The 23,630-nt window shown below is 35.0% G+C and overlaps 1 protein-coding gene across 2 annotated transcripts in view; it reads right to left on the bottom strand.

Moving 5' to 3' along the window:
* Positions 1 to 2,850: 2,850 nt before the first annotated feature.
* LOC112679932 (CD109 antigen-like) overlaps positions 2,851 to 23,630 on the bottom strand; it is a 63,553-nt gene continuing 42,773 nt past the window's right edge. The window contains exons 3-27 of one of the 2 annotated variants that reach the window (XM_025549883.1): positions 18,827 to 19,019; positions 18,520 to 18,744; positions 18,188 to 18,438; positions 17,938 to 18,096; positions 17,689 to 17,860; positions 17,446 to 17,625; positions 17,196 to 17,297; positions 16,853 to 17,113; positions 16,109 to 16,252; positions 15,911 to 16,021; positions 15,739 to 15,793; positions 11,817 to 12,042; positions 9,112 to 9,229; positions 8,484 to 8,679; positions 8,233 to 8,393; positions 7,875 to 8,013; positions 7,698 to 7,816; positions 7,433 to 7,572; positions 6,936 to 7,333; positions 6,244 to 6,446; positions 5,951 to 6,103; positions 5,650 to 5,825; positions 5,383 to 5,545; positions 3,320 to 3,422; positions 2,851 to 3,182 (exon numbers count right to left, since the gene is read on the bottom strand). In XM_025549883.1, coding sequence (XP_025405668.1) covers positions 2,989 to 3,182; positions 3,320 to 3,422; positions 5,383 to 5,545; positions 5,650 to 5,825; positions 5,951 to 6,103; positions 6,244 to 6,446; positions 6,936 to 7,333; positions 7,433 to 7,572; positions 7,698 to 7,816; positions 7,875 to 8,013; positions 8,233 to 8,393; positions 8,484 to 8,679; positions 9,112 to 9,229; positions 11,817 to 12,042; positions 15,739 to 15,793; positions 15,911 to 16,021; positions 16,109 to 16,252; positions 16,853 to 17,113; positions 17,196 to 17,297; positions 17,446 to 17,625; positions 17,689 to 17,860; positions 17,938 to 18,096; positions 18,188 to 18,438; positions 18,520 to 18,744; positions 18,827 to 19,019 — 4,342 coding nt within the window. In that variant the 3' untranslated portion in view covers positions 2,851 to 2,988. Of the gene's footprint in view, positions 3,183 to 3,319; positions 3,423 to 5,382; positions 5,546 to 5,649; positions 5,826 to 5,950; positions 6,104 to 6,243; positions 6,447 to 6,935; positions 7,334 to 7,432; positions 7,573 to 7,697; positions 7,817 to 7,874; positions 8,014 to 8,232; positions 8,394 to 8,483; positions 8,680 to 9,111; positions 9,230 to 11,816; positions 12,043 to 14,218; positions 14,364 to 15,738; positions 15,794 to 15,910; positions 16,022 to 16,108; positions 16,253 to 16,852; positions 17,114 to 17,195; positions 17,298 to 17,445; positions 17,626 to 17,688; positions 17,861 to 17,937; positions 18,097 to 18,187; positions 18,439 to 18,519; positions 18,745 to 18,826; positions 19,020 to 23,630 lie in introns of both variants that reach the window. The other variant, XM_025549884.1, reaches the window with a different exon arrangement.

Raw genomic sequence — 23,630 nt, forward strand, 5'->3', positions numbered from 1 at the left:
TTTAAATATTAATATTTATAAATAAAAGCCCCTACATATAGGTTGAATTATGCTCGGTCTAATTGAAAAATTATGCATCAAACGCAGGGTAAAATTATTTCATTTGAGTGTTCTACCTGATCAAGGTGTTTTTAAACAATCTACACTGCTTGTTCGATCGTTATCAATCGGGTGTGAACGTTAAGCACTCGTTTCCTCTGTGAATACTATGAATACATTTATATACGGAAACAAACTTTTATAAAAAAGGTACTATACTTACTGTACTCAAAAACTGAAGAGTTATTCTGTACAACATTTATAATCATGAGTATGCGAAGACGTGTATTTCAGGGGGTGCATACAATACTTTTGGTATCCTAACATTAAGTATATTTAATAAACTATTATGTATAAATAGTTTGTAATTTTGCAGTCAATCGTAACTGTTTTATTATCATAATAGGTTTTTGAACGAAAGTTTAGAAATTTTATTTTATTTTTTCTATTGCGAAATATCATTTATCTTTTTACCAAATATTTTAGAATAAACTACATTTCAATTGAGCAGAATCAGTTAAGATACGGGTTCGTTACTCTTAGACTTAAGTTATAGGACCCCGTTTACAACATTTCGGGAGGTGCCCCGCTTATAACTGTGGCAACAAATGTTTTAAATCGGTGACATTTTGAAACATTGTAATGCCACATATGCCACTTAGGATGTGTCCTAGAAACGATTCTTGTATTTTTCCACGGAGGGATTTTGTAAATTTTGCTTTTAATTTATTTCCAACTATTAATGACGTGAAATGGGCACTGAGAATCATTATAATTCACAATCCAATTACTATCAATCTCATCGCCGACCTCCTTCCCGACTCCTTTTCCATAACTTTTATGTAATCCGTAGTCGCGATTCAGTGCATCGTACGTTTTTATAACTGCCACGTGCCGTTAATCTTCCTTTATACCGCATGCACTTAAAATCTAGTACTTGTTATTGTTGGTTTTTTTTTTTTTTATTGCACGCGAAAAGCGTCTTCGTTTCTTTTTATTTCGATAAAATAACCGGAATATCGCGTGAAACGTTGTTTCATTGAAAAAAAAAGTCTACCGGGGGTTTGCAACTCGTGTAGCCGATCGGTTATGTTTAATCCCGCGTCATCCATCATTCGAGCCGCCGATCCGTTGGTTCGGCGTCGTTCAAAGGAAGCTATCGACGATTGGTGTGCGCACTGCACGCGCGTCACTTGTTCAAGATCTGCTATCCGGACGCATTAGTAATGTTGAGTACGGACACAAATGAAAACGAACGGATTCATTTGCCGGTGTACACAAATCCTCTTCGTTTTCAACCCGTTTAATAACGTTACAATGGAATCGGCAACGTTTCTGGCATTGGCGCACACGTATAATGTTTGTAGAGATTCAAATCATTCGTCCGCAATCGATCTGGTCGAATTTTTTACGAACTCGGTTCGCAAACATCTCATTTCATCTTTTACACAAACACAATCCGCATTAAGTTACGTCACTAATTATATACATAAAGTTTACCGAGGACTCCGAGAAGTAGCAACTCCCATTCTCATATGAATCGTGTTTGTGTATAATTTTCTTTTATTGATCGCGTACGTTATCAATGTAGTTATCAGTCATCGCGATTGATTCTCTACGTTTACATTGCCGTACAACAAATAACGGACCATACGCGTACACTGATCCACGCTCTGAGGGTTTATGGAGATTTTGGAAACCCCGTCCTTCAGATTCAATACAATTTGTCGAATACGAACGTATTGATTAGAACTTACATCGCCCTTAAATGAGATGTGTTGTACTTTTGTCAAACAATTTTGCCAAATAATTCAAGTGCATGTCAATCACAAACCGTTGCTTAAAATATACGTTTTTGATACGTGACCGGCACAGAATTTGACTCTACAATCTCGATTGAAATCAAGTATTATACCAATCTGTTCATAAACTGGCCACAACTTCGTCGAACACACAACGTTTACTAATAGATTAATTAAAATTAAAATAAATTTCAATAATTAGCTCGTTGCAATTAAATTAAAATTATCATAAGTCAATATTTCACTGCAACTGTAACTAAATAGTCATTAAATAAGTTCATTCAATAAATAAATAAAAACGATTAATACTATAATTATAAATTTGTATTTATTTTATAAGTACCATATTTCAATCATTTACAAGTATAAACAACATGATTGTCATATGTATGCTGATAATTATCGATACAATTATTGGAGGTGTTAAATATATATCTATGGTACCCATTTACAACATCAGTATTTCAGTCTTTATTTCATGAATAAAAATCCTATGTATTATTCTCTGCGTTTTTAGATAAAATAAACACGACCGTGTTTACAGATTTGTGAGATAAATTATCATTGTAAAAATAGATTTGAAAGTAAATAATTGTTTAGCATAATATTGGACATTGATTGTGGTAATAATGTAATAACATCGTTAAAAGAAAATATTTAATAATAATAAAAATAATAATTAAATTAAAAATTAATATACTTAAAATTATTTTTTTTCTTTTAAAAGTATTTGATTAGAGTTGCATGCAATAAAATAATAACTTCTAGTAGTCTAGTCTGTAGCGTAGTTGTTATTATTATTTTTGGTGATGATTAAATTTGTTTTCATAACGCATACAAACCAATACATATCATTTATGATTTGATAATAATTAAATAAGTTAATGAAGTTATTTAAATACTTAAAAAATATATTTATAAATATATATATATATATATATATATATATTATTTTGTACATTGCACACAATGCGAGTAAAAATAAAGTTGAATATTATGTTGAAATAAAAAAATAAAATAAAATAAAATAAAAAGAGGAAAAATATGAATATTATCATCAATGCCATTTTCTCTCTCTTGTTTTCTCCCTTTACAACGCGGGTGTTGTAAAAGTTAAGATAGGTTGAAAAATAAATATGAGAGGAAATCAATAGTACTGAATGAGTAAGATCGAAACGGAAACAATGACGGATGTTGTTAGCTGCATGACGCGCACTGGAGATGAGCCGGAGCTCTCCGTCGTCGTCGGCATCGTTTTGCAAATTTTCGAACAATCGGCGTCTTCGCATAAATCACACGGACTTGCCACCATTGGTTCGTAGAATGCTCTGGCGCGTCTCGCTGTAAAGTGCAAATGGATGAGAAAAAATAACCCGTCAAAAGGTGCTATTCGATAATATCAATCATAACGATATCGGAAAGGTACTTATGTGTACTGCTGAGTGAATGGTTTAAAACGAAATATTGTTCACACTTACACTGGTCGTAATAATCGTACATGGTGACGGGCACTGGCTTGTGTTTGGCTACCATGTGCGTCCGATACGCCGATATGGTTGGACAGTACTCTTTCTTCATCATCTGAAATATTATTATTCGGTCAGTTGTGACATTAAATTAAAAAAAAAAAAAAAAATCAGTTAAAATGAATCAGTAAAAATAAACTGATAGCGATGTTCATCAATCGGTTGTGAATTATACATCGAAGTAACATCAAGAATCAAATCGAGATTTTTTATCGAAAAGAGTATGTTGAGTTTTAACGGAAAGCAAAAATGTTTTTCTCTTTAAAGTTAAAAAACCTTGACGTTTAAATAGTTGCACTGATTTGAATATTTTTTTTTTCAGTTGAACATATGATTTTTATGTATAAAGAAAATATATCGACATCAAGACGTAGCTTAAGGGAAAGTGGTAAATTTGCTGCAAAATTACCCTTTTTATCAATATGTAAATTGCGGCAAGAAAAAATTTAACGTTTAACAATCTGCGACAAAACGGATAAGATACATTATTATAACATTATACAGGCTGAGGAAATTTAATTTATATACCCATGATATATTCCGTGTGGTGTGTTATATGTACTTATGTGTGTACAACGTTTAATTATGTTATTTTGCGTCTTGCGTACAAAATGGCAATCCAAATGTATTTTTAAGTCTTAACGGAACATACTAAAAATTGATTCCTTTACTTTTGATAACACTAGAAAGTACCTACTTAATAGTGTTAGATGTCAGTAGAAGTAGTTAAAAGTTTATTATTTAATTCAAATTCAAATACGAATAAAAAATAAGTGGTAATAAAACATAGTAACATGCAAGATGCAACATAACATAATTAATTAAACAGTATACGTACATAGGTACACATAGGTAGGTATATAATATCGAAAGTATATAAAATACATTTCCGCAGTTTGTATAATGTATCTTATCGGTCTTGTCGCAGATTGTATAATGTTAACATTTTTCTTGCCTCAGTTTACACATTGACTTTTAGAAAAAGGTTAATTTTGCTGTAGTTTACATAAAGCCACTTAAAGAGTCGCAATTACAACTAAAAGGTCTGTATAAGACTCAGGAGCCACAGGTTGTCGACACCTGACCTAGCTAGTCGTTAATTTCTTAAACAAAAATTAAACAATAAATATCACTTATTCAATAATATAATTATTTTATAATTATTCGTCAAAGTCTATGATATTACAAAATTTACTAGTATATAGTTAATGCCTGACAATAAATAAAAAATAATTATTGTTACACAAAAGTAAGGCTCAGATGTTAATGAATATAGCGATTAATAAGTAATGTAATACACAATCGAGTAGGAATAATTAGGTAATTATATGTTCAATAAAGTATTTAATAATCGGTTTTTTTAAGTACTTTTAACTAACATACACATTATCAATGAATTAAACGTACATTTACTTCAAATTTGAAGAATTGTAAATTTTTTGTTTTTAATTTCCATTTTAAACGACTAAATTAAAGACATTAATATACCGATTTCGAACGTTGTATCCTATCAGTGAAATCGAATGACTAACAGAAAATAAACTTGTGAGCAACAAAAATATATTTAAATGGGATTAATTTTCTTTTTTAGACTTTTAAGTTAATAAAAGTTATATTAATATTATATATTTAATTGTATAGCTATAAATAAATAAAATCTTCATTTTAAATACGTTTATCTACATATTAATAGGTTAACGGATTTGATATCGAGACTTCGTTCATCAAATTTGTGTCATGCTTAGTGATACTTATCGTTGCACGAAAAAAACATTTAGCGTCATAAACATCTGAGCTCAAGTGTTAATTACATTATTGTTAATTATAATTAATACATTAATATATAATTGTGTTGATTACATCATGATCGAAAGAAATTTGACTCGAATAACAATAATTTAATGAAATTATAATTTTTAGAAGTTTAACAATTTAAATGAAAAATATTTTCTATTTCGATGAAAAAATAAATAAATAACGATCGCATTTCCATAAATATTATCATGCGAATTCACCTTGTCAAAGTATAACATAACAACTGAATCTCCATCTTTAGTTTCAATTCGTTTTATGTTATTAGACACTCGAAGGCTTGGTAATGCATCGTTATCCAAGGTATAACCAGAGGGTAGTGTCACTTCCATTATGGCCATGTTGCTCTCGTCTCCTTCTAAGAGTCTGAAACCATGCGCAGAATAATACGTTACAGCCAATATTTATAAGCATATCGATCGAGTGCACGAGTAATAATAATAAAAATAATATACGTTAAAGTTACTTACCCCGAGCAAACCGATAGCTGCAAGAAGTTGGCGTTTGAGGATTTGCTTACTTGTGGGTCCAGTGAAAACAGTGGCCAAGCACCGGTAACGTTCACGTTGTACCTGTACGACACTTTCACAATAGCGAACCCTGTTCCGGTGGCCTTGATGTTTACAAATCGCGTCTGCTTTGGAAGCTGTAGAAAAACAAAATCACACATTTGGTCAATGCACACAGTTTGGGTAGCGGAGGGTGAACGTGCGTCGTTGTCCGGACAGTACCCGTAACACGTCGGTGCGTTGTACACTGGTATTGACTTACTTCGACCAGTTGCAACACCATGGCATTATCTTGCGTCACTTTGAGTTCAGTTTGTCCACTTTTCATGTACGAAAACGTGGCAGATAATCGCATCGAGCCCGGCGTAACTTTTTGTGCCATCTGAGAAAGCGCGTACAACGTGATCACGGTGTCCTGGAAAACAAGTACAGGAAAACGTTCTCAATCGAATTGTAATTTTAATTGAAATGTAATTGTTTGCGTTGGCCGATGAATATAAATACAAAAAAAAAAAAAAAAAAAATACGAAATACAGTGAAAGCTGTACAACTAACCTGGCTGGACGCGAATCCTCCCTGTTCGTTTTGTTGAGATATCAACCAGTGCAGGATCGGCAACGCGTCTTCAACGAGTTCCCGTTGTAAATACGTCAGCAAAGCGTACGCCGTCATTTCAATGTCGACGGAATTGGGTTCCCGGGCCCACGGGTTTTGCTTGTCGTTGGCGCGGCCCACGCGTTTCCACCATTTCTTTTCGTCTGCAACCGTACAAACGAACGATTATTGCCGTTGCGGTCCAGGGGCGTATTTTAGGGGGGGCGAAGGGGGCTATCGCCCATCCTCTGAACCCATATTTAAGAAATCAATTATAAGTGATATACACATTTCAAATTTTTTTAATGTGGATCATTTTATAACGAAATCAAATTACGCGTGGCTGTGAATACTGAATTGGGCTTTATTACAAGCGTAACATTCAAAACACAGACAGGCGTTAAAAAAGAACTACACAGAAGTCGATTCTAAGTGGATCCGGAATTAGATTAAAAAAAAAAACCAAAATTATCAATTTCACCTGATCAATGTATTAATCTGATTTAAATATTACCAAAAATGTTACTTGTAAATTTTGAACCTGAATTAAAGAAAAAAATTGAGTCGCTCTCACTTAAAAGTAAGATTAAATATACGTCTCTGGTATGGTGTACGAGTGCACCCATTGCCATATATGTCATTGGCATACTCACCGGACGTAGTGGCTTTCAGCTCGAGCAGGTTGAACGCGACGTTCTTTTCTGGATGGTTGGCCAAGTGTAGTGCGTACGAGCATATGGCCAACACGTAGGGGTCCTCCGTCCCCGGGAAGTTTTTCACCACGTAATCGATGGCTTTGTTGATCGTGTTTCGGTAGATTGGCGTGGCTTTTTGGTTCTCCAGGAATGCGATCAGCGTATAAGCGGTGAGCGCCAGTCCTTTAGACGATCCGCCCTGCATGTCGCTGTGGCTGACATGGCCCACTTCCGGGAAGCTACCGTTGTTGGCCTGGTTGTTGGATAACCACTGCAGACCATCGAGGATGATTTTCTCTTCGACTGGTATGTACGGCATCGCTTGTCTGAATGACTTGACAACGTACGCGGTCAACCTGTAAGACGGGGGTTGGGTTTTACACGTTGTTCTGTAACGGTCGCGTTCGTGTTTTCGCCGACGAAATAAGATAAACAGTAAGACCACTCGCACTCACCACGTGCTGCCGCTTGCGTCCGCTGAACCGAAAGCACTGAATGAGCCGTCTGATCTGCGGTACGTTAGCTCCTGTTGGTATCCGGTTTCCATGTACTTCAACGATTTCGTTTCAATGGCGGTCGTCAGCTGTCTCGTGTTCTACGGAAATACCAATCTTTTAACGAATTTAACGTCTTGTTATCCAAAATGTTATTGTAAACATCAATATAAATATAGCATTCAGTCCTATGGTCAATATCGTTATCATTACTATCCGTACGTACCTTCAAGTAATCTAAAACAACTATGTTGGGCACAAAGTTCAACATGTTTTGCTCGCCGCAACCGAACGGCATTTGAATCAAAGACGCCAAATTCATCGTACTCGGTCCCAATATGTCACCTGTTATTTTGACATCAGTTAAAATCAAATTTATATGCGTTTTGAACAAAAAACATACCAACTGCTCCAATTTCAATGAACTCGGAATCGGGGACAATATTCTGAGGAATGTCTAAAGTTATATTTTTTTCAAACGAAGTTTCTTTCCTGAGATCCACGAAGAATGCTTGGTTTTTATAGATAGTTTCTCCTTCCGGCTAAAATAATAAGAAAAATGACTTCGTTTAATAGTCAACTATTGATTATTCATTAACAAATAGTGTACGGATGATGAGAATAAGGAAAAGTGGAACATAAATGTTTTAAATAGATATTGACATATATATTTATGTATGCTTACAAAATTAATAAATTAACGTTTTAACTCATCATATTCATTGTTAGTTGATCGAATAATTAGAAAAACGGAAACCTACCTTAACCAACAATTTTTTATCTATAACATCGCCAGCCAATGGACTATTAGCGGTCAACTTGATACTAATGTGTCCTAAAGCTTTGGCTTTTATCAAGAATGATGTCGTGCTTCCAGAATTTGCTTTGATATACAGTTTTTTTCTTTGGTATAGTTCCAATTCTATTATTTAAAATAAAATATATAGTACAAGTCATTAGTAAGATATTAAAATACGTTATAAGCAACCGAGATTTTAACAATGTATCATACTTGTATCTTTGACTTCATTACTGTTTCCATTGGTATAGTCGGCGAAATCGAACTGACCAATGTTTTCTAAAGTTACGTCAGCTGTAACATCCTTCCTCATGTAATTAAATACTACCACTGGGATAGCAATGATCTCGCCTCTTCTCACGGAATACGGTAAATCAACGGAAATGAAAAACGGCTTGAATACTTTTAGCTGTGAAAACCAATTTCACCGAGTTGATAAAAGTTATTTATTTTTCGATTAGAAAATAATATTAAGCATTACACAATAATGCTTCTTATCTACGTGTTGGTAATATTTATAATAAATTATTAAAAAAAAATTAAAAAAACCTGTATTAAAAAATTCATTAGTCAGTTTTTGTTTAAAGACTAAATATAAAAGTCGTATAAAACTTTAGCTCTATAATATTAAATCATAATAACATTATTTATAACATAAAGTAAAATTGACTGTAAAATTATAGATATTGTTATTTGTGTCCGTATATTTATTAATGAATAATGTCATAAAAACGTATAGTAAAATGAAATCGGAGATAATTAAATTAAATTTTTTTTAGTAGTCCTGATCGATCGTTATACCATAATGGATTAAAGTAAACTAATATTTAAGACCTTTTACCTTTTTGGGTGTATCAAGAAGGCCAAGACCGTAAAGAGAGTCGATTGAGAATGCTGATATCACCCACGAAGTGATTGTGTCAGGCACTTTGGACTTCAAGGATGCTCGTCCATCTTGCCTTTAACACCACACACAAAATATAAGTTGTTAGTTATACATATGAATACATTTTTTAAATACATTTAATAAAAAAAATATATATATTTTTAAATACATTTAATAAAAAATATATATATATATATTTTAAATACATTTAATAAAAAATATATATATATATTTTTAAATACATTTAATAAAAAAAAATATATATATATTTTTTAAATACTCAAATTTTTTTATCAATCACCATGAAAAATGTAAAAGGTTTGATTAAAACGCAAAAATGTTTTTAGCGAATGTAATTAGAATTATCATAAAACAAAAATATTATAGTAAATTAAAATTTCATATTGTTGATTATAGAAAATTAAATAGAAATATTCAATTCAAACGCGAAGAAATAGTAACTACTTGGTAACTACTTGGTAAATATTTTATTTGTTACTCTCACTTCAGTCCATTATCAGGAATAAATATTTTTATTCGTACGAAAAAGGCACGTTATGGTTGAAAATAACTTTAAATTAAATATATGAGAAACTGAATTGGTTTCAATCAAAAATTGGTAATCGAATTCAAAACGGTAAGTACCTAACTGTATTTTGTTATGAATAAATAAGAATTACTTTTTAATTTATTTAAAAATTGATTATGTAATAATATTTCAGATATAACATTCTAAATAAAAAAAAAACAGATGTAAATATATTATTAGTTATACCTACATCAAGCATAACAACACTTTAATACTTTATATACCTAGTTTAACAAATTATAAATCGTAATAATGTTCTAAATAATCTACTATGGTACGTTTATATCCAAAACTTTTCGAGGACGAATGATTTACGAGTTAATCTTGATGAGAGTGGTTCAATACCAATAAGGTTTGAAACGATGAGCTTAAGTTTAAAGTTACGTTACAGTAATGTAGATTACACAAATATTAAAATACAGTAAAACTTCTCAACAGCGGGCACCCACGGGACTGTCAGAAATGTTCAATGTTTCTGCAAAATTAAATTATATTGACTTGTTAAAAAACATTTTATGTAATGTGATTAAAGAGGTATTAGAAAATCACCCTCCGTATCGTATTCATTAAATCATGAAGATCCGGTCATTGCCGTAAGTATAGAAATGTTTATAATAGATTTCTTTTTATTGATTGAACAATGTACACAGCTTATATTTAAGCGAACTATACTACCGAAATCTGTACACGTCCGTTATTCAGAGGTGTTCGTTGAGAGAGGGTTCACTAAACAACAATAGTTATTCAGTACCTAATTTTGAAAATCAAGAATCAATGAAATAAAAATGTGTATCGAATAAAAGTAGGCAAGCACCTAATCCAGTAGAAACGTCATATCAACTTTATTTTTTTTCAAATTGGCTATAATAGGTTTAGGGGAATCCTACCTAACTTAACAGTCACCAATGTTGACAATTTTTTGTTCAATTAATTTAAAATTAAAATAAACAATTTAAACAAATTGGTTAAAAAGAAAAAGAAAAAGGTTTACACATAGACTCAAACGCACTGGAACAACTTTTGTAATTATAATCTAGGAACGAAATTAAGGTTTTTACATTTATTTTTTTCATTGACCCAAATTAGTTTTATCACAAGCGTTTAAGCGTAGACAGATAAAACCTTTGATAGTTAGGAAATAATACTCATGGGCACAAACACATACGTAGACCAAAACATATTAAATAGGTATTCGATAGTGGGATATAAATGCACATATGACGTTTATGTAAATTGAAAACATAAAAAAGCATGCGTAATAAGCCCATGGTCAAATGAAAATTGAAAGCGACTATTATTTTAAGAAACAGCAATTTATCAGTACACGTAATCACAGAGTTGTAATCACGAGTAATTGGTAAAATGTTCTAGATTATAATATTGTTATTACGACCATAATGATAGGTACCTAATCTGACGTCAGATATTTAATTAGTGGTCAGTAACAACGAGTTTTAGGTACATCGTTTTGCTATAACTGTTGATTTTGAAAATATTAATTATCACTTAAACTCACGCTTTTTAACGTAGCTTAAAGTCTTAAACATCTTAAAATCAAAAACGACAAAAACGCCTATCGTTTTTTATAATACATTTAATAGTACATTTCGTCTTCGTTGCGGTCACTTTAATAGATTTGCAAATATTATCACATATATCATTAAAATAATGTAAATGTGTTTAAACTGTATTTACGTGTATTGTACATTGTTTTAAAGGCCGCAACCAAAAAAATAAATAAATAGATAAATAAAGAAAAAGAAGAAGAAATGTATAAGCTTTAGAAAAAACTTACAAATAATTACTTCGGTATAGGTGTTTACGAATCGCTCCTTTTTTTTAAAAATTAAACTGTTCGCCAGTTATTTTATCTTGGTGGGTGGTTGGGGGGGATTGTTTGACATGAAAACTTTCATTGTCAAACGTGAGTAGACTTGAGGAAACCATTTGGTAAATCGGAAAGAGAAATAGAAAAGCAGTTAAATAAATGAATAAAGAAAACGATTGCAGCGATAACAGTATTAGCGTAATGGAAGAAAAAGAAGCGCAACTTTCGCCTCAAAGTCCATACCATGTGGATAGATTAGTGAATAGCCAAGTGTCTTGTAGCGCGTGCGATAGAAAGACGCGAGGCTTGTTCCACACCGGTGCCGGTATACGGGAGAACGCGTACGGCCCGGCCAGTGGCGGTCGCGTCACCGGCCGTATGGCGAAGGCCGGCCCGTTGTCCGGTTTCACCACCGGTAGGCCGGGCGACGGGCTTGGCCGAGCCACAAAAAAATTCTTGCCGGACGGCACTGTATACAACAAAAACACAAAAAAAAAAAAGGTACAAAATACTGTGCTACGTGAACGAATGAGATGGAGGATACGATGAGAGAGAACGAGAGAAAAAGAGAGTGAGTGAGAGTGGAACAGAGTGAGAAAGAATGAGGCATTTAATAGTTAACAAATATTTCAAACAATACAATCAATTATTTTTTTTAATATTTTTTTTCCTCACGTTTATAGTGTACTTTGGTTGAGCTTAATAAAACGTTTTAAATTTTCAAGCAATTTTTCCTTGCTTTTGGCGCACAATTATTAACACGCGGCACAGCCAGAGCAGAGAGACGCGTCTGTGACGTCGAGGGAAATTTCAAAGAGATTAGTGTGCCTACTGAAATAATAATCGCGATTCGGCGGAGTCTAAACGTTTATCTGAGGCAGTAATTTAAATATACGTGATGGCAAATAAAACAGAGAATTTAATTCACGTTTTGTTCTTGCAGTGTATTGTGTTTGCACAACATCGATCTATGTTTTTAAAAAAAAAATGCGCGTATGCATTGAAGAAGTAAAAAAAAAAATCAAACGTATAATTTAATGTGTAAATAAATAGTTTATAAATATAAATAAATAAACTATTTATTTACATACTCATTTACGGGGGTAAACAGTTCAGTAATTTTTGTTTGATTTTATTACTTTATTAAAATAATTACGATTCGATGTAAATTTTAAATTTAGCTGAGGTATAGAACCTTCATAGAGAACATACTTGAAATTTTCAACGGGTACAAAATTATATAATGATTGGAAGGTACCGAATCGGTTATCAATGAATTTTGGCGTGATGGAAATGATGGAAATCTATCCCGTTATGGACTTCATATCAAAATATTCGGCCGGGAAGAGAACGTACAATGATTACAACAGTCATGAACGTCAATGGTTCATTAACGGTTTTCACAAATAAATCATTATCAGCCGCGTACAACGCAAAGTCAGACATAACTACGCTCGGCAGAAGTCTACTTACGAATCGATTCACCTGGTTCACTTACGTACAAGTTCTTTTTATATTCGCGATGGTTGCACGTGATTTTTTTATCCTACGAAACGCATGTCGTAAGTCCGATCGAACGAATGCCGTTTTGAACTGTGGTCACCGTTTGACGGCGGTCGACGGTAAATCGAAAACGGTCAGTGCCGCGATCGGGTCAAACGCGCGATGATAATCGGTGGTTAGCTCTGGCCGTATCGCAATCATTTTGCAAGCGCCTGACCTAACGTGGCGGGCACACCTATTGTTTAGGACAGGAACAAGAATCGCGGGAAACGCGCGTGGAAGGATTGTTTTCTTAGCGTTTAAAATTGGACGTTACACACAAAGCACACCCATAACCTGCGCGTTAATAAGCAGACGTTGTACCGTTACGTGCTGTGTTATTCGTGAACCACCGTCGGCGCAGCAGCCGAGTCTCATGCACGGGGAACGAAACATGTGTACGAAACGTCGGTCCGACACGATGTTTCGCGCTTGGTTCGATTAAACCGTGTTGAAACCGTGAAAAACGTTTGGATTACGTCGACCGTATAACAATCCGGTCGCCGGAATCGTCGTTTTTTTCGGCGAACATTCGAACCCACCTACCCCTGACAACGGCCGCTACTACCACGTCCGGTCACTACAAGGGTCGGTTAGACCAGCGTTGGGGTGCTCGTGCGAGCAGTGGCGGACCTTGGCATCGAGTGGGCACCGGGTGGTTGACCTGTTATTGTCATCGCATAACGGATATTTTTACTCGACATCTGTGCACAATTCATCTCGATTCGGATATCCGAACACCGAACGAACGGTGTTCTACCGTGTTCTTATCGATGCGATACCATCAATTCATAGGTGCAACTAGAGGAGCTTAATAGGGTTTTTAGCATCCCTGAGTTCAAATTTAGCACGCCTGTTTTTTTTTCAGATATAATTTATAGTAATTACAGTTAAATACCATTTTATTTTATTTTCAGCGATTTCAGCAATCCCAATATTTGGACTCTAGTTGCGCCTATGCATCGATCGCCCCTTGCCTCACCGGGCCGATCCACCCCCGCGTGCACGTGTTTCAAGCGCGTGCACTGCAACACATCAGTACGCATACGGAGCATATACTGTCGACCGCGAACCCGCGCCGCCGCGGTTTCCTGTCTATTTACCCAGCTTCAACGTTGTCCCACAGCCACGTTTCGGGGAAATTCGACCGCACTTTGATGCTGGACGAACCGTCGGCGTCCACTGAATTGGTCAGCAACATGTTGTCGGATATTTCCGAGTCCTCCATAACGTTTGACCTTTGGAAAACTGTACACATGGTCCCCGTTGCACCACGAGTTAATATTAATTGATTGTTATTATTCATATTTTCATTCATATTACTATTGATTATTATTATTGGTTATTAAGATTACAACAATTCGACTATACATGGAATACGTTTTGTGTAACAGTTGTGTTAATATTGTTTAAGGACAATCGTGTTGTACGTAAACACCGAGAACTGCAGACGATTCGAAAACTTTAGTCACGTCACTTTAACGGTGCGGAGTTTTCAAAAACCCAATCTGAGTATTCGCGAATCGTGGCGATTCCGTTCAAATCAAGTATTATTATTCGTGTTGTCGCATACCTTTCAGGTTATTTTAGTGCTGACTAACAACGTTTAATTACTTTTATTAATATGTTAAACTAGTACGTCACAAGCGTATTACATATTTGTAATGTGTATTTAGCTTGTACAAATGATAAATTTTTTCAACCGTGCTACTGGTTAACCACTGAGAAATAATAAGAACATTTATTGAAAATATTTGATAAACGATAATTATACCACGAATTGGTAGTTTTATTAGCTAATGGTGTTTGAAGATTATAAAAATAATACGAACTGTGAGGAATGATTACTTAAAATTGTTTTAAAATATTAAATTGGTTTTTTTTACAATAAAATAATACGATTAAATAAAGATTAGAATATTTTACTGATAATCTTTCACGTAATATACATGACATGTTTAAATTGAGAGTTTCAAAATATTTCATAAATAATTACAATTTATGGCTCCCGGTGAAAAAATTATAATGAAATATAAAAAACTCAAAATGTTGAATGAAATATTATTGAACAGATTGATTCAAATACTTGAATGTTATCAAAAAACGTATAATGTGCGTGTTCATATATTTTAATATTAATTTATTGTACTGAAAAATTTTTTCGGTTTTTGGTATTATGAACTAATTTATTTATTTTAACTAATTTTGAATAGTATTTAAATATTATAAAATCAAAATATTCGAAACCAATTTAAATAAATTATGTGTACGTTTTACGATTAACTAACAATATAAAATTGGTTACCTTCCCAGTGATTTCGAGTTTATAAAATAATTTTATTATTATTATTATAATTAAAGCAATTATATTATTAACTCTGAATTTCAAAACGATACATTTTGATTTACCCATTATTATTATATTAATTTAAAATATTATGCTATATTATGAGTGATTTCCATGCATAGAGGACGTACGGTGGTAAAGTTACTAGTATTATGCATCGTTTTTACAGGAACGAATTCTCCACGCATAAACACTTATTTTAATCGGAAAAGGAATATTTATCACTGTATTTGTAATTGAAAAAATGTATACTAATATAAATTATAAGTCACTTACGTGAAGGTTCGTAGTCGTTTACGAAGCCATTGGTTATTATGGTTGCTCCGGATTTCTAGAAAAAAAAAATAAAAACAAAATCTTAACATGGAATAACAATCATTGAAACCAAATCGATGGTGTACGAAATCGTGAGATTGAAAAAAAAAAAAATCAAAAAACAAACACTTACATCGAATACTTGATGAGCTGTGAAGGAACCTGGCCACCAAAGCATCGATCTTTCGGCAGAATCGGATTTTTCACCGGCGTCGTACGTTCTCAGTTCATCCAAAACGTTTTTCTGTAGGTACACGCAAAACAATTACAATGGTGATTAATTAAGATTATACGTTTCAGCTGGACACAATGTGAACTACGATAGACTTACGTGCGTTATGTCGTTTCCGGTTTTCAGCAATAGAACACTTTGATCGATGCCGGTAATGCCGATGTACGAATTGGGTTTTGCCTCGAAGCTGATGTCTATCGGCGTATCGGGTTCGGCTTCGTCACGACTGACGTCCATTTTAATCTGAAAACGAAAACGTTGCGGACGCGATTAGTGCGAATATTCGGCATTCCATGTTTTGGCCACATAATAATAATTATACTATGAAACGTATTATTTATTATACAATGTGCAATGTAATACGGGTAATAATATCGCGGCGCGCGCCGAAACGGACCACATGACGCAGGATCGGACCGAAGGGAGAAATGAAAAGCAGATAACGTAATATTAATTCTTAAAATGTACCAAATCATTAAGAGCTCGCTGACTATCAACTTCCGACGATATTTAACGGTAGAGATTGTCATTCACTTATATTGATCCCAAAACAACCGATTAGTTGAATATCAACGTTTTCAATTCCTCGACGGACGGTTGTTCTGCATAAAATTTATCAAGAACGATTGAATCGTAATGTTTTAGCATTCGTCTACGGTCGACACGAACTTATATTCTTAACATTTTCATCGGTGAACGGGGGGGCCACGAAAAAATATAGAACAGCTAGTGCCCGGGCAGAAATCCCTGTCCTGCACCTGCTGTGGCTAGGCCACCCTGTACATCCGCTCGGAGTGGTGGTGCGTGACACGTTTGCGGCGGGAGAGGGCGGTGGTTCCTTACATAGTTCTGCAGCACTCCGTCGAGCTCGATGTCGACCACGTCGGCTATCACTTCGCCGCCGTCCTTGATGAACTGCACGATCACCCTGGCCGTGGGCGCCATCGCGTACGTGGCCAAGAACCGGACGATGGCCGTCCGCTGCCCGGCGTTCGGGATCTGAACGGTGCTGGCCACGATCACGTCACCTCGGCCGATCACCTGGTAGCTGATGTACTGCAAGCTCTCCGTCGAGTTCACCTGTATCTCAACGTCCCTGTTCACCTGGAAATAATATCGCATTTCAGACGGCGAGTCGAATTCGCGCCCTTTGGACATCCGTCGTTTCCACAACGAAAACACTTACCGTAGGGTTTTCCGTCAACACGGTGGCCTGCACGTAGGTGTTGCTCGGCGAATGCGCGGCACCGATGGACGGGAACCATTCGGTAAGATCCATGTACTTCATCTGAAATCGCATACACGTGTTTTTTTTAAATTTTTATTTCACAGTTTTCGATTTAAACAAAACAAAATAATATATATGTTTATCGCTAATATCTTTTCACTCGATCATGTTTTCACAATATCGCGTTTGACATCGGTGTCGTGCTTACCTCGAAGCCAAGCGATACGGCGTCGGACGGTGGATAGTAAACCAACGGGATCAAACCGTTGTTGGGTAACATGTATTTGTTTTCCTTGTAATCGACTTCCTCGTTCGAGTATCCATGTCGCACTATAACCGGATTTTTCTGATCGTGTACCGGCGTACCGTCGTGATGACTTACTTTGATCTACAAAAATGGGCATATCGTCAACGTAGAGAATCAATCATTACGTTGTTATTGTTTACTCACGAAAGCTGTGTACTTGAGTCCGGGCTTAAAGAAATCCGATGTTTTGATCAACTCCATTTTATATTCGTGTTTGTGCATCATTACGGATACCGACGTGTTCTGGGATCTGCCGGTATGTTCCTCTTCGACGGTGACGTCGAATTTAATTTCTCTGTCGTAATCGTTCTCCAACCTGTTGCGAAAAAAATATGATACAACATGCCACTAGTTATCTGTCTCAAAAACTCAATACCTATATTTGAGACTTACTTTAAATACTTGACAACATCGAAGTTCACAACTACTTCTCCGTTAATCGGCACAACTTTTCGTAACGGGTTTTCGTATATGGGCTGGACGCTTCCACTAAAGTATACCGGGTACACAGAAATGGTGGCTTTACCGCTGACATTTTTACCATACGTGTATCTAAATAAAATAAAAAAAATTAAAAAAATATTGTACACCGGTATTCGCTGCTGGCAAAACGAAACGATAGAGCGTCGAAGTCAACACTAACTTGGAATAAATGGTCGCTTGTATTTCGGACTTTTTGAACGTAGAGTGTTTGGGCACGTCAATGGTCACTTCGAACTTCGGTAGAACGTACTCAGCAACGGTGAACGTCTTGTGGAAAACTTGGTCCAGTACAGTGACGGCAATGTTCCAGTCGCCGAGCACCGGTGACTCGGATAATTGGAATTCGGACGTGAAGACTCCTCGGGTGGTCAGCGCTCTGTTCCAATGTTTCACGCGATTGCCTTTGCCGTCCTACAAATCAAATCGATATTCGTTCATAGTCGGTTGTTCGATCCGAAAATAATTGGTCATTGTGGGCCGATGATGACTCACCGTAATGTAAATATCCAAAGCTCCCGTAACGGATGGTTTCAAATGAGAGTTTAGCACGATGGCTCTGAATTGCACTTTGTGTCCCGGTTTGTAAATGGCTTTGTCGGTTTGAATGAACACCGAATAACTCTTGTGGATGTACTCGAGTGCTGTAGAGTTGAAAAACTCCAAGCCGCCCGAACCTCGAGCGCTTAAATTGTAATTACCAGGACCGACGTCGCCAATCTAATGAGAGAAAACAAAAAAAAAACAAAAAAATTCAAATCTATTCGTAAAATGTAGGAAAAAATTAATAAAAAAACTTTACTTCGAGCCTTATTATTCTAGTCGAATACGAGTCAACTTTGACGAATTGCGTAACTTTCAGAATGCCTCCGCTGTCTTGTTTGCCGCCAACGTCCACAACTACTGTTGTTGGCGATGTGGTCCCGTGCGTACTCACTGCAACATGATATTCTGAATTCGGCCGCAATACTTTTGGGGCCACAATGGTATAAAATCTAAAAACGAATAAAAAAACATCAATGGTTATTCGCTTTTGTACGTATATACAAAAAATAATGCTTAATAATGTGAGTAGTGAATGATGGTTTTCAAAAATGTAATTTTGAAAACTAAAATAAATATTTAACGTAACCGGTGAAAATACCTGTATACCGATTGGGGTTATGCAATTAAAGGATTCTCATTGGGTTCGTAATGTTATAAATGGGATACGTTCAACAAATTACTATAAGTTATCTTTGTCGGTAATGATATACGGTTTCGAGTCATTTAAACAAATAACCTGCTCCTACATACAGTTCCGAGACTTGTGGTTTACGCTCGGTACACACTTATAATAATAATAATCATTATGAAAGAATGTCTTTCGATTATTCAAATACACACAATTCAAATATTGTGTGTTTACCTATCCCAAAACAGTATATTCATTGGAACCATGTTATAGAATAAAACGTACATTTACAAACTGAGACAAATAAAAATTGTATACAGCTGAACGCTAATCAGCTTTACAGCACTAATTAACTGTATGTACACGTAAAAACCAACGGAAACGCAATGGCCACGACATGAATATAATATCCGAACTTCGTACATCTACATCGCCTAACCATTATCGTTGTATTTGTATAAAACAGAAAAAAAATTAACAAACGCGGTTACTACATTCATCCCTTTCATGTCTCCGAACTATGTGCTATCGCCTATACATTTGTTCGGTATTAAATTCCATAAATATGCATAACACAATATGACAGTATTGTGAATTATAAAATTATGGGTAGTGCGATGTGGGCACAATGCTTAAACGGAGATCGGTGAATATGCACGTACGTGTGCTTTCGCAAATGTCACTTATATAACCTGCAGTTCAGATGTAAGTCTTGTCTATAAATACCATTTCGCCACCACCTAAGTTAAGACAAATTAAATTTGTATTCGGCTTTGTCTGAAACAACACGTGCTAATAATGATGCTCTAACGGTGTTTTACGAAAAACTTTTGGAAATAAAACGATTTCGAGGCTTTCATTTCTGACAATAATACAAAACATTCGAGCGTATATCACAAGTCGATCAACGTTCGAACGAATATCTATTACAGTTATTTTCAACTGTATAATAATTATTATTATGGAAGTTCGGTTAAATTTCTATCTGAAAAACCGTTATATTTGTGTAGTGTGTTCTAAACTAAAAAACGGTACATTATACGAAGTGTATTCACGTTGGATTTATTTTTCCTATTTATTTCACCACTGACTGACTAATTTATAGCTGCCCTGAACCTTATTCAACAATAAAAGCGAATACTTATAGCGATAATACTACACCGTAGTATTTGTATGCACATATTTTATACTAAACTTACGGAGTATACGTGATAATTATAACATTGATTCGATTACTTGTCTGTCAATATGTCGTCCAACGACATAGATCGTGTACAGGACTACTCACGTGTTCGTTCTGTGATACCGTTTTTGCGATACACGTGCGTCGCATAGTATTTTATCCCTTGTAACTAGGTGTACATCACAATTTGCAGCGATCGAAACCGTTTAGATCTTCGGGCGTGCCCGTTGAACGTTTTACCAAAAAATATACAATCATTATAGTTTGTAGTTGAAATTCACTGTATCATTATATTGGAGGGGTAGTGATTGCCACCAATGCATGTACGAAATAACTTTTTTTACATCTACCGTTTTAAAATATGACCGATAAATTGTTTATTAAACATTACACACTGAAACGGTTCTAAATGGTTGAACGGTTGGGGGGTTGAACGTATTACAAGATCGATTACATTTAATTAGTGAAAAGCTCTTGAGCATGATTATTCGAAGGCCGTGGATTACATCGATAAAACAATAAACGTCAACGGAAAATATAAACAAAACGAATATTTCGACGGTCATTGTTTCGGAAAGAAATACATTATAACTAATGTAAAATAATTCTGTAGTCGGGCAACCACAGACATTTTTTTAAGATTCTCAACATTTTGAAAACAAAACTAGTTGTTCGATGATTAATCTATCATACAAAACGATTACCATTCAAGTGTGTATGTACGAGTTTGTATAATCACCAGGAACATAGTATTAAAAAAAAAAAAAAAAATATACGTGTCCTTATTTTAACTGACACTATATTCTTGCACTGTTTGAAGTTTTAAAAATAATAATAACACGGCTACTCGGCAATAGAGTTTCTCATTTATCACGTTTCTCACGATCCGTAGTCGAAAATTTTCGGAACAAGTTTAATCCCCGTTTGCATATATCCCGTTCGGTCATCATGATGACATTTGGACGGGTCGCGGCGGCCCGTAGGTACAACATTACGCGAACGGGTGTCCGTGCACAAGGCACACACGTGTTTACGTTTCGGAGAAGGAACGAAATACAATTTTATTTTGTACTTTACAGCGCGGAAACGCTGACAAGTGAATAAATTAGGCATGCAGGGACGATGTCGGACCGAGGGAATATTATTGCTGCACGCCCCGTAACGTCCGGTAATGAATATTTTTATACCGTACTCGGGACAATATTGTTCGGCAGTAAATGGACGGATGGTCATTATGGTAAGCGCGGATACACAAAAAATGTATGTATTCTAAAACCGTTGTCCACCATTTTCAGTCTCGACGGTCGCAGTCTCTCGTAATGTTAGCGAAATTTCGCCCAGAAGAATAAATGCTAACGAATCGTTTTCCTCTGACAGCTTCAACGTTCAATACTTCCGAAGTAGGATTTATCGCTGTATCAGTTTGTACAAGTCGCTGCGGTATTCGTTTCGTACAAACAGTCGAGTGGTAATATTTGAAAACTAGCGTAATATATCGCCGTACTCCGTTTAAACGTAGTCGGACGCCACGAAAACGTAATTTTTTCACGAGACATTACGTAGTGAAAAACGGAAAACGAAACCGCGAACTCTATACAAACGTGCCTGCTGCGGTGGTATGTTTTTCGTCGACCAACATCGACGCCAACGGTTTAAATCAAAAGTTTTCCGTATTCGGACGGGTACGGTACGAATATCGTAGCAACGACATACTAACATATTTTATGTTTTCATCACATATTTGATTACACTGTAATGTTTCCAAACGAATGGAAATAAGTGTGTGTGTGCGCGCGCGCGTGAAAATAGAAAACAAGTTTTGTTGTTGTTCGGATCGCGTTCGAAATGTTTTTTGCATATCTTAAAGACTTAGAACGGTTGTTCATAACCAGTTGTTGTACGCAATTTCGGAGCGCTACTCCACCATTCATCAAGACGTATCGAATACCGTGCAAGGTTATCGTCGTCGCCAACAACGCGTCTGTGTAAAGAACCGACTACTACTATGGTGTAATACGCACACACACGCACACCACGCATTGTGTTATGAGCACATTGTTTTCCGATCGAACCGATAGATAAGTGTTTGGCAATGTTGTTGTTGTCACATCGTGTGAAAAAAAAATAAAAATAAATTTATTTGCGCGAAGAGAAATGATGATAATCGAAGTGTCACGCGAGGAGGTGATGTTTATTATTATTATGAATATTATTGTTGTTATTATAACGTTGTGTACCGTTGCATGTACGTACGACAATACAGTGGATTGCATGATGTATCGCCGTCAACGCTTTGTAACGTTTACAAAATCTTCGAGTGGGCATCATCATGCCGCGGCGCTTATCCATATTTGTATTTCGAATATCTACGCCCTTGTCGTGAAACCTACTTACCTATCTAATACAACTCGTTGGTTCATCTCCGCTGCGCCTCCAAATCGAATGATGCAGTGCCTAGACGAGAATAAACATTTCTACCAACGGACAATTTTCAGAAGGCCGAACAAGTCGAGTCACACACGCGTCATAATATTATTACTATAATTTCCGAATTCCTAGACCTCAATACGTATTTTGAATTCACATGCAATTAGCATACAAATCGAATTGAAATGTTCATTTATAATAATGTCGTTATTTTTTTTTTATTTTTTTTTTATTCGAACAACAACAAAAAAAAACAACAGCATTCAATTATAATACGACTAAATAAAATCTAGTCATCGAAAATTTAGAGATATATAATAATTAAGGTTAGGATTTCAGTGCTCTAAAAAAAAAATTCAAAAATGCTTTAAAAATACAAATAAAGTTAAATTTTTCAATAAATATAAAAATAATAATTATAATAAATACAAAAATATGCAAAATAAAAACTACATTAAATTAATCAGTTATTCAAAACACGTTTTCTGTTTACGGACCTACGTGTTGAAACATGAATAAAAAGAAAAATGCATTTGCATCGAAATCCCAACCCTAATAGTAATATATCGACTGTAAACAATTTATTATACTATCATCAGATACGATTCGTATTTGAACGAATAATAATAATTGAAATGTTGCAATTTTTATTTGTTAACGTGATATATTTTTATTTTTATTTGAGCATAATTTAAAAAAGGTTGTAAAGCTCAACAAATAAAACAGAATACACTGAATTTTGATCGAGACTAATATACTTTATATTTATAAAAAAGAATTATTTATTCACTGTAACAATCTAATTATTGGTGTTCGAAACGG

The sequence above is a fragment of the Sipha flava genome, unplaced genomic scaffold (assembly GCF_003268045.1).
Source record: "Sipha flava isolate LNK unplaced genomic scaffold, YSA_version1 170_pilon_pilon, whole genome shotgun sequence".
Lineage (NCBI taxonomy): Eukaryota > Metazoa > Arthropoda > Insecta > Hemiptera > Aphididae > Sipha > Sipha flava.